Source organism: Thunnus albacares, chromosome 2 (assembly GCF_914725855.1).
Source record: "Thunnus albacares chromosome 2, fThuAlb1.1, whole genome shotgun sequence".
In the NCBI taxonomy this organism is placed as follows: domain Eukaryota; kingdom Metazoa; phylum Chordata; class Actinopteri; order Scombriformes; family Scombridae; genus Thunnus; species Thunnus albacares.
The window spans coordinates 13414445-13433233 of NC_058107.1; the positions used below are offsets into that span (position 1 = coordinate 13414445).

Consider the following 18789-nt stretch of genomic DNA (forward strand, 5'->3'; position numbering starts at 1 on the left):
ATACGGTCTGGCTGTGAACTCCCCGACAGATTTATGAGGAGGAGGTCTTCTGTACAGACACAACTATCAACTGATGAGAGAGTGCACAAATACTGCATCAGCATGCTTGTCAATTATTACAATGACCCACCCTCCCCTTCCCAGGCTGACACACACCTTCACCAGCTCTCCCTTTAAAGCTTTTACACAGATTTCATTCATTCACCTTCCCTGATCATGAAATTTGATTAAATTGAGTGTAAGATTACGGCTCTTATAAAGAGCCAATTAACATAGGGCAGATGTGCTTTGTGGAAATATTACAGGACATTATACTGATGATATATGAATTTATGAGGGCAAAAACTCTCTTTTGACTCAGTGATTGGAGAGCTAGAATGTATGCCTCCCACATGCACTTTAAGTATAATGAGCATGAACGAGCAGTACAAGGGATTTAGATGAGATTCCACCTACTCAGTGTGTTTCATAAAATGGTCATTAAACAAACAAAGACACACAGATTGACATATAAACCTATAGTATTAAACATTTGTGATGGTTAGTAATTAAGCAGCGAGGAAGTTCAAACCCCAGCTTATACCATGCTACTACTGAGCTTCAGCAATTCTCTTTTCCTCTCTCTTTCGACAAGGAGAAACTATGGAAAAGCCCGGCCAAATTGGATTTAGGAGAAGTGAAAAATCTGCCTCTTTTTATCAGTGTCCGCGGTCACAAATCTCAGAAGTGCACCACAGTGTGCTCAAAGCACAGCTGTAAGATAGCCTTGATAAAAAATACCACCAAGCCGGGGATTTCTTCTGCTCTTTTCATGTTTTCTGATCCGTAAATAAACACCATAACTGAGTTAAAGCCCAGAAACAAGCAAAATGACATTACAAGTCTTTGTCCAATTAAGCTCAGTTAAGACTAAGAGACTAATTTAAATCCTAACAGCCATAGACTCCTGATACAAGCATAATTGATGAGCTGTCAATGATTTGAAAAAGAATTAGGATAGGGGTTGTCAATGAGACTTCCTAGACTTGATTAAAAATCTTCCAGTGGAATGAAAAAATATGATGAGGAGTAGAGTCCAAATTGAAATATCCACAGGCCTTTTGGTTGAGTAATGCTATTGTTAATTTTGATTTGACATTGTACACCCTAAATAAATGAGACACTGACGTATGTCAGGGTGTATACAAACACATTCTACACAATAAATGTGGCAAAGCATGACGACAAAAATGATCAGTCTACTAATATCAGATGGATGTTTTTGCACAGTTGAGATGTTGAACTGAAGGCACAGTTGTTCTCATACAGATCAACTTATACAGCTGTCTTTTAGTTAATTGATTTGAGACATGTTTCCCTGTGCAGTAAGTTTTAAAAACACACCATTTTCTGCACATGCAGTATATCACCTCTCCCTCTCATTTCTCAGTCCTTGCTCACTCAAGGACATGAGTTGCAAGGCTTAAAGGACTGCCAGGGACAAAGAAGAGAAGCTGGATATGTGCCACATCACAGGGGGTAGGCTACAGGACCACAGCAGTGGATCTTTCTGAAGACAAATACAGATAAAAACTCTCCACTAAGTGAGAGTCTAAGAATCTCATAAAACATCCAACAGGACGAGCTGCATTCCTTGACGGGGATATAGTCACATAAGGACAGACACATGGCTGAGACAAGAGACAGCATGGGCTGTGTGCTTAGTACTTAAAGATGTAGACTGAGGGCTATCCTTGCTTGATCCCCTTTTGGATCTTGTTAAGCTCATGGATAAGATGAAGGGAGGGAAGATTGGATATTCCTCTCAGGAATCCCACTGAGGCATCTCACTGGAACGCACCTAGGGGCTTCAATTAATAGAAGAGAGGACAGAAGGTTTTAAAATATAGGAAATAAGGCCAGTTCTCTGAAAACGGGAAAAAGAACTTCAGTCTATCACTTTATGACATATATATGTCTGCAAACTCACTGGCCTGATAATATTTTTGCTTTTCAAAACAAAGGTTATAGTCAGAATCGCACCAGAAATTTTCCCTCCCTAATTACGGCTTCATTATGCTGTGCAGGCATTTTTCTAGCATGGATTTGATCCTCTCATTTCCTGGAGTGTGTTATCAATTTTCATCACTATTCACAGTGAGAATCTGTGTCCTGCAGCTTTATGGCACACAATGCTCAATTAGGATCATACTGTGTATGGTTACTGAGAAGGCCTTGGCATATGGCAAACATCATTACTGAACACTTCAAGCCAGTGAGTCAGCACTCGTAATAGAGGCGCTGTCAAATAAAGCTTCCTCTGAGCTCCAAGAAAGATGTGTCATCAAGGTGTACATGCACAATCAACCCGTAAGATGCAGTCTGAGTGTTCAGCATTGTGAGTGAACATCTGGAAAACCGATGACCTTTTGATCCGTAGGGAATCAGTGCAGGTGTTTCATTTATTTTGACCATAAATTATACATGATTGGCTGAAGGCTTTCATTAGAATACAAAAAGATGAATCTTGGTCTCCTCCTGAAGTAAAAAGGGCAAGAGAAGTGACGGTAGTGACCGAATAGCAACGATGTCGTTCAACTGTAGTTGACATTAAATTGATTATTTGCAACTGCACAGCTAAACTGATCACTTTATTTATAGATGCAACATGAAAAGTTCCCTCGAAAGCTGCTAAATCCAGATATTGTCTGGTGAAAATATTGGTAATAGTGAACAAGACAAATCTTTAGTTTAAACCTTTTTCCCACAAGACAGAAGAAGGGAATCATTAGCCAGACCACCAGCTGCCCTCAGATCTGTACATTCTGGCTGCACGGCTGTACTGTATGTCAGCCAGACTAAATGCTGCTCTCCTCATTGTGGCTCCAAATGACTGAAGCAAAGTCATGAACACAGAAACTGAAATGAACATTGTCATTGTTTCAGCAAGAATCATGTTTTCTCCCATAACACGCAGTGATGCTATTATTGTGTTACTGACATGTAGTGATTTGAGCTATATGAAGATCTCTCACCACTGCACGTCTCAGTAATTTTTCCCATAAAATAATTATGGGCTTTGCAATGAATTTTGATGAAACAACTTGACAAGCCAAGAGGTAATAAAACCCCAAAGCTTCTGTTGCACACGAGAATCCCTGTCATATTGAAATATTCATGAAATAAATGTTTTTTAAGGCCAGAGCTGCTCTGGTTATGTTGTACAGGTGCAAAGCCACAGAGCACTGACTGCACTGAGTTCCACATAACATATAACGCATGACTGAACAGACAGGAACTCTAATTATGGTCAGACAGTGTTACCAGATGACATTGTATTCATATAGGCTATTGTATGAATTATAGCACCCTCACAGGATGTTACTGCCCTTCATCTCAGTGTTTGTCGGGTAGGATTTGTTCCCCTGTTCTTTGTAAGAACATGTCCTTAGTTGAAAGAGTGGACCAGAAGACACACAAGCAAATAGGCTGAAATTGTGCTTACCTCCCAAAAGTAACACCACCGACTGAAGCGCAAGGATATGCAACATGTTTCTTTGAGCCGTCAGGAAAACAAGAATCTCCCAAAAAAAAAATTGTATGGAAGCCGAAATGGCTTAAATCAAAGAAAAAATCCTACTTGATGCATCTTTAGTTAAAAAAAAAAGACACACACAAACGGGAAAAGCATCTTTTCTGGTAAAATGTCAGCCCCATCCAGTTATATACAAACGCTAAAAAATCATAGTGTGTGTGAAAAATGTTTTGCAAGCCTTTTAACTAGTGTCCCATCTACTTGCTTGTCGGTGTTTTGTCTGGAAAATTCAGGAATTGAAGAGAAGGAACTTGCGCGCAGCTTTATCACTCTTTCCAGCATTTTTGGAAGCGAAAACGATTCAGGCGCCTGGTAAAATGTTTAAGATCTCGGTGATTTTTTTGTCGTGATACATTTTCACTAAGCTCATGAACGAATTCCAAAAGCAATTTATCCAAATAACAGCCAAATTAAAAGCGTATTTAATCCCTTCTCCTCAGATCAGTTTGTCAACTCTGTATCCTTCGCATCACCAAGCTCCTGAAGTTGGCTGCTGTGTAGTGCGTAAAGTCCTGCACTTCGGGACGAATGAGCAGTTCCCGCCCGGCATCGTGTATGGAAAAGACGTAAAAGTAGAGAAGTTCAAGTCGCAATATAGGTCAGCATAAATCCACACCCAGGCAACCTTGACGTTTTGTGAAGTCCTGATGAGCGCAACTCCAGCAACACCCGGCAGCCGAGGAACGCGCAGTGCTCTGCCTCCGGAGCCAAATGTTCAGCTGCCACCTCCAATTAGGCTTTGGTACCAGGTGGTTCAAATACTCTGCGAAAGTCCGATTTCAGCCCTTTATCTTTCCATGTTTATGTAGGTAGACCACAGGCTACAGTTTCAGTGAAGCTTACGCATTGTCAGCCTGTCCAATGCGCGTCGAGAGAGAGAAGAAAGCCTACAGCTGTGACAATAACTGGCACTGGCACACATCGGGAGGCGTGTGACGCTCCAGCAACACATACATAGGTGGTGAGACGGACAACATAAACATTTGATCAAACAACTTATGAGTTGAATTCACACTCAATTCGAAACATATACTTCTAAATACTGTAGCCTATATCTCCAGATAGGATTGTCAGAGCGTCTACCAAAGTAATACCTTCACATCTTTACTGAATGCCATAGTTTACTATCGACTCTATCACCCTTTAAAGAATAACTTTAAAAGTTGTTTATATAGTTGTTAGGACATCCATCCGTCCATTTGATTGCGTGATTGAGCCACTTGGAAGGCACTAGCGACCCCGTGTGGCATCGCAATTGAACTGAAAAGAACTGTCCTGCTCAGGTGTGGAGGTGATGGATAAGAGGTAATAGACATTTAACACTGTGGACACCATTAGAAAATGATGATTAAGGGAACTGACTTCAGAAATATCACCAGTTTGATGAAAGCATGTTAATGGATATCTTGATTGTGCCGGGTTATCCTGAGGACGATGCAATATGCAGTATGGTCAGGTGTATTTGTAGGGCTCAACACTGAGCTCTTATTGCATTTTCACACAGTTTCCACGGAGACATCTTCATTCATTCATTCACTCATCAATTCATCTTACTCTCCATACATATTCCTATACAGGGCCTTGAGGGACAAAGGTCTATTTCCAACATTTCCAATATGTTCTAGCAGACTACATTGTAAGATTACATGGTTAATACTGCCATCGACAAACTATGGCTTATTTCATACCTGACCGTATATAGTGACCTTGGTTATGTTTGCAGTTTGCTTGAAATCATTCATAAAAACAAAAGTGTTGTTGCTGATGAATTATTTAAAACTGAAACAGGAAATGAAATGAAATAATTACTGTAATCTGATAACTGATTAAACTGTGAGCCAAACTGATTTTTCCCCCCTGTGCGGTCCAGATGGTGTTGTGAAGGAAAGATAAAGGAGGATCCATGAACACTAAATACAGAAATATCAGATGAGTCACCCACAGCCTAATCATTCTTTTCCCGATGATCTGCTTCATCGCTCTGCTTGTGTTCCTGTGCTGTGATCAGTGTAAAGTAAGGACCTCCCGGTAGTTCAGTTCACAGAAGAGATAGTCATGCCGTTTTGAGATGAAATTAATGTAATTAATACTTGATAAGATTTTTCTAAGGAAGGCAATGTTTATTAATGAAAAGTGAATTACACAGTAAGCTGCCAAATACTAATATAATCGTTTTAATTTTGTAGAACTGAAGTTGTATGTGTACACAATACAATAACACTTTATGTGGAGATTAAATGTGTTTTCTGACAACAAGAACACTACACGCTGCTTACAGCAAAAGCAGTTTTATGTATGAAATTCATGCCACATGCTGTCAGTGAGTTAATAATATATGTCAAATATCGCTTTAAGCACAGGAAGCTGTAAACTACATATGGTATCACAACCTGTACTTTTACTCTTTATGAGGTGTATGCAGCAGGTACATCTGAAAAGCCCTGGCAAAGACAAAGGAAATCACCTACACTAGAGTGTTCAGGTGCTACTTTAGTTGCTTGTTATGAAGATTGCAAAGAGTCTGAAATTGGCTTGACCACTAAATCATACAGCTACTGCATTTGTCCTAATTTTAACACGTCTTTTCTGGTTGACTTTAAATTCCATTTTTTGCCTCAAGAAGCGAAGGCTTTTGCTTCCTCCCCAATGTGTGCAATTTGATCCTGGAAACAAATTCACTCTTGTACAGCTGGAAAAAGCATTAGAGGTGGGGGGACAAAAGTGTTGATGTAGAGCAGTCACTTCCCGAGCTGTAATGGAAGACTGGAACATCACTCACACAAAGGCTGGTAGCCGTCCAAAAGTAGCCCCTCTAGAGCCCGACAGGCAGACAAATCCCTTGAAGCCCATGCTACACTGAAGTCCATTCAACTGCTGGAAATCAGAGAGAGCACCAGACACAGTCCAAGTGGCTTAGGTTACATCGTCTGTGGCTGCAAGTCATTAAAAAAAAGTAGCTGAACTCCTTTCAGTTCTGCACATGGGAAGTCCATTTTCCAGGCCAAATTACTGAGACATTGGCTGCTGTAAAAACACACACACCATCCATCTCCCTCCCATGGATGATAGACACATATATACATTCCAAAATACCAGAGTTAAACAAAACAGGCAGAGCAATTCCAGGCGATATTTAAAGAGATATTGAGGGGTGAAAAATACAGGTGATTGTGTCTTGACAGATGTGGCGTTTAGATCTGCAGACCTCTCCAAGGACAGATCTTGAGACTTTGATGTCTGGAGAAAGGTCTCAAGTCTTTGATGTGTTGAAAAAGATCTGGAAGCTTTCATGCCTTGAAAATAGACCGAAGACTGAAATGCCAGACTCATGAAGATACAACAAACTGTATTTCCACTTTCAGGCAACTATTAAGGTATTTTTGCATGCTCACTTTGGAACGTTCAGTAGTTTAGTTTCCTGCAAGAGTGCAGATTTTTATTTTTGTCAATGTGTGTAGCATCTGTTGGATATTCAGACATTAAGAATACCAAATGAATAGGTGCAAGCACAATAGAGGCTGCCTTTTTGAAGTTTCCCTTTGTCACCCTATGACCTTCAGGAAGTCTCTTGGGTATATACTATCCTACCCTCTATATTATACATAATGAATTGTCCCTTGTGTCTTCTTTTGGGTGGTATCCTTCATCCATGACCTTAACCAGCCTCAGTAGCTTGTCCTCCAGTCAGTTGGTAGACAGGAGGCCCAAATTCATCACCACCTTTCATTCTCCTCCCCTGGCCTATCTGATCTATGATAGCATTAATAATAACCGCTGCAGAATGCCCTGTCGCCCTCTGTGCCTTGCCCACTCCCGGTCTGTGCAGATTACCACCAGCTATTCACAGCCCATTAAAACTGTATTTACTTATCGGCCTCTCTGGGGCCGTCACTCTGTTTTTAAGACTGATGCCCAGAGGGAAGGCAAAGAGTGACCTTCCTATAGCCTACAGTGCAGTAAGTCACTGGTCCCACATGATTTCTCTTTTATTTTGCACCCTAAACTCTACTGAAAGCAATGTTTGTGCCTTTCAATGACAAGACATAAAGAGTTTAACAACTCTGTAAATAGAACATGTCAAAAAAGGATATTTCCTTAAAGCAGCTATGAGTAACATCTTTATATTAACAATGGATCATATGAGTACTTTTATGTAAATGGAGTCACTCATAGTGATGAGCCCACAGACGATTATCAATTTTCCCCTCAGCTCTACAGAACGTTATAGTGTCTTTCAGCCCATTGTTTTGGTTTAAGGGGTCCGCAAATTTTTTAAAAAAAAAACTTTTGGTTCACCCTCACCACTCCCACAGTGTCGTTTTCAGTCACAGCAGGCAGCTGTTTCCAGCACTAAAGCTCTATAAACCAACTGTTCGCTACTTGTCCAGCTCCAAACGACAAACAAGCAAAATTAGTTACTAGCTTGCAGCAGTTAATTTTGCATCTAAAGAGCCAGATATTTCCCTCAGGAGTTGGTGGAGACCAAACATAGAGCTAAAAGAAGAGTGAATATTGGACTTACATTTGCCAAGTGGCCAGCAACACGACTCCAAATGAATGCTAAAGTTGCTCCCTGTCTGTTCGATGTGTAAATTGGCGAACAACTGTATGCTAACAAGTTCACCATATTAACTTAAAACTGCCCCCAAGAGGCCAAAAAACTGTTATTGCAGCTTTAATTTAGTAAGCCATTGATATGCTGACTGTTACTACAGCTACAGATATATTATCATGCTGAAATGCTTATATAAGGCTAATGTCCTAGTGCTGCCAAGTTATAAAGTGACCACACAAGTTTTTTAATGCATTACTTGCTTAAGAGTATGTTAGCTGAAGCAAAGAGTTTCCTATAGTTGTGGTTGGGTTGACTAGAAATGTGTCATTATTTTAGACTGACAGTTGAATAAATGGGACAAGGTGAACTCTCCTCATTCTTCCTTACACAGACAGTTATTTCTTATCAGCTGGAATGTGTCATGGTCTACTTTGGGTGTGCTTAACTTCCCCTGACCTTTAAAGGGGCTGATTATTTCCACCCACAATCTTCACTCAGCAATACGCTGCCAGCACAAAAGGATATTAGGCCCAGACCTGCTGGTCTGATAATTCCAGCTCTCGGTATGGAACTGAGGGAACCCAAACCACAATGCTCTGCCACTCTATTATCATTTCTCTGCCTTCACCTTCACCTCACCATTGGTATTCTATCACCTTTCACCTCAGAGTGTGCAGCTTTTTCTAGAGCCGAAGAGTTCTGTGTGTGTGTTCTGTTTTTTATCACATCTTAAAAGTACTTCGTATCCACGGTAATTAACTTCTCCTTTATGCATCACCCTCCCGGGACAAATTACGCAGCTTTGCATAGCCCAGAATGCTTTGCAGCTGTGTAAATCTCCTTGGTGTTGGGAGACTCCCATGCCTCCAGCTCCCCTGACAGCACTATTTGATAAAAATAGAGGGAATCCAAAGGGGACCAACAGGTCTAAATGTTTAATAGATTCTTATTTTACTTGTGGTAATCTCGTAATCAGAGGTTCGGAGGGTCACATCTATCACTCAGGGAACAAATAAAAGTCTTATTGTGTCCTGCTTTCTTTCACCTCAAGAGGAAATGCGAACCAGATAAATGATGGCCTTGTTTCAAAAGAGGCTCAATCTATTGCCAACGATTTGTGGCCAACAAAGTAATTTCGATACCATTCTTTGTATTGATAGATGGGGCCTAAATTTAATAAAGAGCCTATTTACTCGTAAGGGGTATAGGGGTATAGGAATGGAACTACAGTTATCTTCCCTCTTTTTTCCCCTTTTTGCCTCCATCCTCCAATCCAGCTCAAAATTAGATGGCAAGAAAAGAACATACAGTGCAAAGGCTGATATTTTTGACAAAGCTTTGTCCTTACCTACCACCATTACTCTTTGATAGCTATAATCCCAGTGAGTTGTTTCCTCACACAAATTACTGTATCAATGTGAAATGTGTGTGACATTGTGGGTTTGTTTTTTGTTAGTGGTGTTGAATTTTAAGCTTAACAGAAGAGTAGAAAACAGTAAACCAGCTTGGTAGTTCAAGTTATTTGAACTTTCCTCTATTTCTTCAGAGAGACAAGATATCATAGTGGCTTAGAGGATTTTTGCAAAAACAGAGGCAAACATGTTTTGATGACCACAGGCACTTGAACTGCAACGCTTTGTGAACGACGTTGACACTCTCTGTGCCACAGTGATGTTCATAAACTTCCTCAAGAACCTGCATTAATGCTGAGCTTTCAGCCTGGGAGGGGACCCAGCAGCTAAAATGAGCAGTTTCTTTTTTTCTTTTTTCATGGCCAAACATTGGATGTGTCGTGCAACCTGCTGTTACTGTTGTCTGACAAGAAACAATATGCTCTTGTGACCACATGGTGGAAAAGGTACAAATTAACTAAAATCAAAAGAGATCGCCTGCTTCACCAAGGAACCTTGACAGGTGTGCACAAAGACTTAAGAACTAATCACTGGCAGATTATTAACAGGAGAAGTAAACTAGATTATTCATGAGCACATGGCTCGAAAATCGAGGGTAAATTGAGTGTCGTTGGAAAATGGCAAAAGAGACCTCAGTTACTTTAGAGGGATTCTGAGCAGAATGCTTTATTGATCGGGTGACTTGGATGTGAAAACAATAATTGTTTCTAAAGTCACAAAATTAGAATCAATCAAACCTTTATTAAATTACTGCATTCTGTTTTCCACTTCAGCAGAGGAGAACTCAGTATTCTCTCAGTGTTGTTTGTTTGTGTTTCTGCCCATATCTACATTTACATGATGGATTATGTATGCTTTCATGCATGTGTAAAACTGCACTCATGCAGGTGCTGTATAATAACAGATGTGTACTACTGATTCCAAGCTCAGAGAGCTGGTCTGTAGGCCTGTGCAGCACTGCTGCCACCTAAAGACAGAGTTGGAATCAGCATCCATACATAATACTGTAAACATGGCACAACAATGTTAGCTTAATTTTCCTCCATAATATACTCAGTTTTCAAATTATGAAGCCATCCAATCTTATTTACTATTTAGTGACTTATATAATTTGAAGACATCTTACTCAAGAGAATCTCTGGTTTGCATGTCTTATCGGTACATTGTAGTTACAGTATGAACATCATATGAAGTGCTATTGCTATAGTAACCAAAACAGCTGCAAACAGAATGGGCATGTTTCAGATTTTATTGTTATTAAATGTCACTTATTTGAAGCAATTTCACAAATGCCTACTTGGTTTGGCAACTTTTATCTCCACCCTCAAACCTCACTGTCCAAACATCCCATATTAAACACATCCTCTTTATTTTCATACAATTCACCATTTAAACAAGATGAATTTTATGTATTTGACTGGTGGTCTTGCATTCTTGGAAATGATGTGTCATTTTAACTTGTTTGTCTTTCTTAGTAAGACATTTGCATTACTTTCATGATACAGTATGTCAGTCACAACATATGCTGTGTTAAAATGCACTGTCAATGTCTTACGTTGTGTTCAAAATCAGACACACAGATGTGTTAAAGTGACATCTTTTGTAAGTGTGTTCTCCTCAACGGTGCTCAAAGTGAGCCATCTGTCACCACACCCAGACACGGCAGGGTTTTTTTTTTTTTTTGCTAAACAGGACAAAGGCGACTGTTGGCAGCCAGATGCTGTCAGCATAATGGAGTAGTTGTCAAAAGCTGCTGTCTCAGACTAATGCGCCATATGGACAAAAGTAATTTTTTAAACACTGTGTTGGTGGTGAAATATTTTGTTGGCCACATTTTTCCAGTAAGAACATTTAACTGAAATCACAATGCCAAATGCTAATCAATAACTTCCAATCTGGGAGAAACGGACATTATGAAAATGTCAGTCTGTTAGTGCAGTTTGCCAAATACATGACAAAACATGTCAGTTACAAAGAGTTTATTGAAATTATAATCTATAAAATTGGGAGAAAAAAAGAATACAAATTAATTACTGACATTCATTGTCAGATGCATGTTCATAGTTTACAATTGGGATTTCTATTTAAAAGGACACCTGTTACTCACCTGTTTGTGAGTGACCTGCAATTATCAAAGATCATCATCACGATTTCAGCTGTGTAGTTTAGAGTCCTATACTTTGTGCTGCACTGCCAGATGGCGTTGAATTTTTCATGTGCCATAGACACTTTGTCACTTCCTCACAGGGGTTAGGGTTCAACTACCGACAGGAAGTAGTAGACAGCTGAGTAAATATTCACATTATTATGACTTATGGGTACAATTATAAGTAATACAATATTTTTCCACTACATATTTTATTTTAGATACAAATAATTTACACATTTTGAAAAGAAAAACTGGCACACCCTGGTGTTCCCAAAGTTCAATAGAAAACTGCTGGTCACTTGGAAAAAAGAAAAAAACAAAACACCTCTGCATCCAGCATCCCAATATGTAACGTCTGTCATAGTACATTAAAAACTAGAGAAATACCACAGATGTTTATTTGCCTACTTACTTATCAGCGATTCTTTTTTTAAAGTTGTAAACTGGACACATCTCGCTTAGTGTAGGAAGTTTCAACTGTTGAAGGACAGCGCGTAAAGAGGAACCTTTGTTAGCTCATTGTGTTCTTAAGGGGAATGAAAACACTGTCGGCGTGACAGACACTTCCTGTTTTGAAGAAAACGACTGGCGTGAGTATCTGAGTGAATTTTAACCAACATGCTTTGCCTGTCGCTTTTCCCAAATACTTTCATTAACGAATTATAAAAAAAGCAAGTAAATGAGTGAAAATGTTAGCCACTAATGCTAGCTTGGACTGACACGTTGAACATTTGCCTGCTAGCTAACAATGTAACTTTTAAAAAAAACTTAACGAGCAAAGTCGAACTCGCAGAACTGATTTAACGCTAAATACATTGATTAGGATAATAAGATATTATTTTAAGCGTTGCAAAGCGTCTATGTTAACAAGTTGGCGAGGAGTGACGCCCTTTTTCTGAGGACATTTGTCAGCTGAACGCTACAGATTACGTTTTAAACAAGTTGAGCTGAGATGAAACTCCTGATATGACCCGCAGTCTCTCAGACATTAACACACCCTCAGTTCTTACTTTGTTCATTTGTTTTGCGGGTTTTAGGGTATTAACTTAAGAGTGCTGTGAAGATCGGAGGAGCCATGCCTTTCCTCCATGGGTTTCGAAGAATCATCTATGAGTATCAGCCGCTGGTGGATGCTGTAATGTCTGTTATTGGGCTGAAGGAAGGACAAGGTAGTCACGATGACAGGTAATACTGAAGCCGGAATCAATTGTGTAATATAACTGAGTCGCTTTAGTAAGCAGTTTTTGTACCAGGGAGCATAATAATTAAGTTTTGCTGAGGTAATTTTTATTTTATAATTGAATGTGACAAAACTAACTTTTCCTAATAATTCACAAGTGGAAAATTTAGCTCAGTTATAACGGTCAGTTGTTTGTTGCACTACAGAATTATAACCACCTTTACTGCAGAATGCAGAAACAATGAGATAAATGATAGAAACACTGGTGTCATTTTGTACAGTTTGAATGAAACATGGCTACTTTCTGCTCTTGTGTCCAGAGTCAGAAGTCCTGAGGATGAGAGCGGTCTGTCTAGGTCTCTGGTGGAGCTTCTGGAGCGAGAGTCCCAGTCAGAAGTGTTTTTGGAAGGCATCAGCTACGCTCTGTTCAAGGTGGCAGAACGGGGACTGGTGTACGCAGCTGAAATCCTTCTACGCTTCGGAGCTGATCTAAACTTTGAAGGTGAGAAATAAAAAGGGAGATTCAAATACTGTTAGTTAAGTGTTTTGTTTTTTTCCCTCCCCACAATCTTTTAGTGAAATTGTTTGTGAAAACCTGAAATCCACTATATTTAGCACCTGCTCCTATGTCAGCAGGTGAATTACTTGGAAATGTATTTTAAATTTATAAAGAGCACATAATGACAGATTGCATTACGAAACAGGAGTTGAACCGCTTTTCTCACACACAGGAAGTTGTCATTCATATACACTTGAAGGAATAGGTCTTCCTTTTAGCGAACTGCAGTGGAAAGTGCAGCATGTCTTGCTGCTGCGATAAAACCTGCCAGGGCTCAGCCAAACCCAGCTGTGGTGACCTCTGGTGGTTGCGAAAATTTCTCTCCCCAGGGACATAATTTGGGGACCTGGTAGAAACTGATTTGTCAATCTTTCACATTTCTTAAATGCCTCTTTCCAGAAAGTCAACACTGACAAATGCTCCCACATAGCATGCAGCAATGTTCGGGTTTCTCCATTATTCCCCAAGAATTTGTCATCCTTTGCCTTCACATTTAAAATGATGTGCCAGCGATCAGACGAGCTCTGTGCTGAAGCATGAGAATATATAGTTGTGATTCTGTAAATGGGGCAGTGCACACAATAGTCTTTGCAGTTTATATTCTTTAACTTTGAGTGAATGTGTCAGTAATACATGGATGTAAGCTGTAAGTGAAAATCAGTTTGTGTGCCACTTGAAAACCATAGTTTGGTATAGGCGTTATGTCAAACTAAGATATCAACTAGTGTTTAATATCTGCTTTTAAGAAAGCTCAACACACAGAAATTTAAAAAACACAAGCAAATTCAATAGATATGTATTTAATTGTCAGTAGAGCTGCAACAATTAATTGATTAGTTGATTGACAGAAAATTAATCGCCAATTATTTTGATAATTAATTAATCATTGTCACTCATTTTTTAAGGAAGCATGCCCAATTTCTCTGGTTCCAGCTTCTTAGATGTGATTATTTTCTGGGCTTATTAAACTGAATATGTTTGGGTTGTGAACTGTTGGTTGGGACAAAACAAGTTTAGGATGCATCTTGGGCTTTGAGAAACATTTTTCACTATTTTTATGACATTTTATGGACCAAACAACAAATTAGTTGAGAAAATAATCAACAGATTAATCGATAATGAAGATAATCATTAGTTGCGGCCTCTAACTGTCAACGCATACACTCCGCAAATAGAGAACAGAACAGAAACACTATAAAACACACACACATCCAAACTGAGCTACAACACAACATACATATTTTATAGGGACATAAATTACTTAAACATACAAAAAACTAATACCTGCAATCAATCTCTAATAAAAATGTCACGAATATAATTTTTTTCTGCCAGTGAAGCAGCGCTCATTTTTCATCTCTTTGCTTCCCTAATGTGCAGACACCTTTATCTCAGATGCTCCCTGCTAGGAAACTAAAGTATTGCTTCACACTTGTCACTTGCATCAGTTTGTCTGTCATGATGTAACTCGATCCTTTTGATGTCTGCAAATAGCAGTGTTTTTGTTATTGAGTGTCCTCTCTGTAATATTTGTAGTTTCAGTATATTTCTAAGGACGTTTTCACATTAGGGACCCGGGCCCGGATCCGAGTACACTTGACCCCAAAGTCCAGTTCGTTTGATTAGTGTGAACACTGGTCTACTTGGAAAAGGTGTACACGGATACGGTTCACATCAGGTGTGAAAACTACTTAAATGCAGCTGGTGAAGGTTTTTTCTCTGTTTGCTTTGCATTGTGCTCTTTCAAGTCATCAGTGCCAACATGCCAGAATACACTATGTACACTGTATGCCACTTTTACAAAGTTATAAACCTTTGCTCACACACTTAAAGAAGATGTAGCATTAGCAAGAAAACCTCATCTATCTCATTAATATTTCATTTCTATGTGGATGTTTGTTTTCACCCCCCAGACCCAGTGTCTTACTACAATCCACTACATATAGCAGTTTTGAGGAACAGGCCGAACATGGTGAGGCTGCTGGTCGGGCACGGAGCAGACATTGAAAAGAGGGACAGGGTGAGGCAATGAAAATGAAACAGAATGAAGAAATATGTATGCACTCACTTGTTCACACCTTGTCCTTCTTGCTTTCTTACGAGTTTGTGGAGATGAATATATTGTATCTATTACTTGGTAGATCCATGAGAGCAGTCCTTTGGATCTTTCCAGTGAGGAGTCAGAGAGACTGCCCTGCCTGCTCACCCTGCTGGACCTGGGTGCTGACGTAAATGCAAGGGATAAACATGGTAAATTTATGTTTGCCAGCCTAATATAAAAATGTTGATTTGATTTATTTGTTTAGGAAAGTGACTGTTTTGGTCTTGTCTCCAAAGGAAAAACACCTTTGCTCCATGCCTTGGCAAGCAGCGATGGACTCACTGTACACAACACAGGAAACATCCAGCTACTACTTGAGAGAGGTACCAACTGTGAAACAGCCGTCATCTTCACTTTGCCTTCTTGTCCACTTTCGGTCGTTCAAAAACTTTTTCAAGCAGCATCACAGCTATCCCGCTACATTCAGAAACGTAGTGTTGCTATGCTACCTGCTCACCCGTACGCGTTTTGAGATCAAAGTAAACTGTCGGCTGTTAGGATAAAATATGCATGTAAAGTTTATAACTCAACTGGAAATGGAGCAGAACCAATCCTGTGATCGAGGCATGAAGAAACTAATTTTTAACTTCAGGATGTTAAAGACAGAAAGTCTGTCTTCTAGCACAGTACTACAGTATCAGCAATCTCCTCAGTCCAAATATTTAAATATATATAATATTCCTCATTACAAGAAAGACACTTTTTTTTTTTTTTTTTCCTGCTTTTTTCCACCAGAACCAGTTCTGTCATAGTGAACTTTCTCCGGGTGTAATGAGGGAGATATTTTATTCAGCCAAGTGTTGAATAAAATGTCTTTCCAAAATAGGTGGAAAGACAGTTTTCCATTTCTTCAGGATCCCAACACATTTCTGTACATTAAAAGGCAGCTTCCAAACAGTCAAAAGAACCAAATTGCCATACTCATACATCTTTCTGCCATAAATATAAGAAACCCAATGGAAGATGTACCCCCCCAGTATTTAAGAAGTAATGGACTACAGTAAATAAAAAGATGAGCAGGTCATAGTCATAATGTTTTCAGTAGTTAAACTAAGACTTTATTTAACTCAACTTTGAGTATGTTAGTTTAAGTAGGTCAGTAGTGACTGTGGAAAAATCTTTGAAAAAAGACACAAATTAGTAGTCTTCTGTTGGTCTGGAGGAGGTTTGTCAAGTGAGAAAATGACCTTGATGATGTCATAGTGATGTCATCAGGGTATCACAGCTTTGACTTGGAGACACATTTTGAAGAAAAAGCCGGGGTAATAAAGCAGAGGTGTGTAGTTGAAAGACATGGACGTTTACAAGGCACATAGGGTCTAATAAAAGATGCTTTGGAGTTGCATTATGGGAAATGTAGGACCCAGGTTTCTTTATAGGGACTGGGAACTAAAAGTCAGGATATCTCATTGCCTGCTGCTTTGAATTTGACATTGTACCTCCATAAAGTTGGGGACAGTAGGGAGAGACTTAAAAAGATTTCTTTTAAAAAGAACTATTAAATCACTGGAGTGCCCTTTGAATGTTTAGCTCAAGTGCTTATTTTGTCTGACCACCAGTCAAAAACCAGAAAGCGTTCCATTTACAATGACATGAGACACAGGAAAGCAGCAGAGGCTAATTTTAAAAACTGTAACCAGCAAATGCTCCTTAGTTTTGTTAATTTCATAAATGAGAAATGATTACTCAAGTGTCAAAAGAGTAATTGACAAATGTGATCTATTGACTATTGGTCACAGATGTGGTTCTGAGTGATTCCCTCCTCTGTACAGGTGCTGACGTGAATGCTGCTACTGTAGATGGTGAAACTGTTGAGTCCTCACTGGTGTTTCTGGTTAAGGAGGCTCTTGAGGCCAATGCGGAGGACGCTGCTGAGATCGGCAACTTCTGCTTGAAAACCACACAGCTCCTGCTGGCCCACGGTGTGGATCCCAGCTGCTGTCTGAATGATGATGGCGAACCTTCCCTGACCCAGACGAGCCTGGAGCACTTTGACCTTCTCTTCCCTCTGGCTGTGCTCTTGATCCAGAGTGGAGCCTCTTTGGTTTGCACCTATCACGGCGACTCCTGTTGGTCGGGTGACAGCCTCCTTTTCCAGCGGCTCCAAACAGCCCTGCCGCAGTGCTCTGATCAAAGTCACGCCTCTGAGCTCCTGGAGCAGGCTGAGGTGTTGCTTGACTTAGCGAGGGTCAACGTCCCCACATTGAACTTGCCTTCCAGACTGGAGCTCCCTGCAGCAGGGCAGGACCCTCACCCGTATGCTCAGGCTCTGCTAGACCTACACAGCCGGGTAGTAGAGCGTGACACAAGCCCTCCTGCTCTGCGATGCCTTTGCAGGGCATTCATAAGGAGCCACCTACAGCCCTGGCCATTGGAAGACAGAGTCAAAGCTTTGCCATTACCAGACAGACTGAAAGACTTTCTTCTTCCTGAACACACATACACCCCAAAGCCTGGCTGGGACTGCTTCAAGCCCCAGCATAGCCAGCGCTGATGATACACACTACTGTCATTTTTGTTGCTGTTGTACCTTCAATTTGAAATGAAAGACTGAACAGGCCTCTAATAATTTTTGTAAAACATCTGTGCACTTATCCTTAAATGCAACTTCAACTGAACAAACCACTGAGGCCTTTGTATAATCCTTATCCTGTGTTGTCTGTGCCAAATTTACAGACACGTGTGTGTATGTTTACTACAAGATTCAAAGTTGTGTCTGTGCAATCAGCCTTTGAGTCATCACTGTTGTGATTAAACAGCTGCACAGCTGGTTGAACCATATTGTGTAAAAGAAAGTTGCAGTACAAACTGAAAGCCACCAGATGGCAGTGTTGCTCTTGCATATTAGAAGCAGCTCAGATGTCAGGGTCAAAGATTTAGTTATTCACAGTGCAGCCCATTGAATTTGTTTCAAGCGCAGTAGAACCCATTTATATTTTATCTCCTCAACATGATGTGATGGTGATATATAGTGGAATTTGTGTATCATCTTGCTTTGCATGAAGGTGGACAAATAAAACATGCGTGTGTTGCCAACAGTGTCCTGATAGCTTGACATTATTTTCTGTTTGTCAACAGATTTCTGTTTTATAGCTGACCAGGTAGTGGCAGTGCAGCGCTTCATATCACTTTGTTACACTCACTGGCTACCTGTTATAGGGGAATAATGTAAATGGTGCTATACATTTACCCCTAGGTTGCGTTCATACATCAAACATCAGTGGAGTCTATGCTAAAATAAAGAATAAAATGTTCAAAT

The 18789-nt window shown here is 40.0% G+C and overlaps 2 protein-coding genes across 5 annotated transcripts in view; one reads left to right on the top strand and one right to left on the bottom strand.

The window, feature by feature from the left end:
- si:dkeyp-14d3.1 (transmembrane protein 132C) overlaps positions 1–4877 on the bottom strand; it is a 118822-nt gene extending 113945 nt beyond the window's left edge. Inside the window, exon 1 of the mRNA XM_044366481.1 lies at positions 3485–4877. Within this exon, the coding sequence (XP_044222416.1) occupies positions 3485–3530 (46 nt within the window). The 5' untranslated portion in view covers positions 3531–4877. The remainder of the gene's footprint in view (positions 1–3484) is intronic.
- A 7300-nt stretch (positions 4878–12177) lies between these two features.
- Positions 12178–18571, top strand: asb6 (ankyrin repeat and SOCS box containing 6). 4 transcript variants are annotated; one of them, XM_044366491.1, is made up of 7 exons: positions 12178–12280; positions 12728–12875; positions 13191–13372; positions 15343–15449; positions 15571–15679; positions 15767–15853; positions 17303–18571. In XM_044366491.1, exons 2-7 carry the CDS (start codon positions 12766–12768, stop codon positions 18022–18024), a joined length of 1317 nt encoding a protein of 438 aa, XP_044222426.1. In that variant the 5' UTR covers positions 12178–12280; positions 12728–12765; the 3' UTR covers positions 18025–18571. The 4 variants fall into 4 exon arrangements, with proteins under 4 accessions (XP_044222426.1, XP_044222434.1, XP_044222447.1 ...); XM_044366499.1 differs by having other exon boundaries at positions 12201–12292; XM_044366512.1 differs by lacking the exon at positions 12178–12280 and adding an exon at positions 12306–12361.
- The last annotated feature ends 218 nt before the right edge of the window (positions 18572–18789 follow it).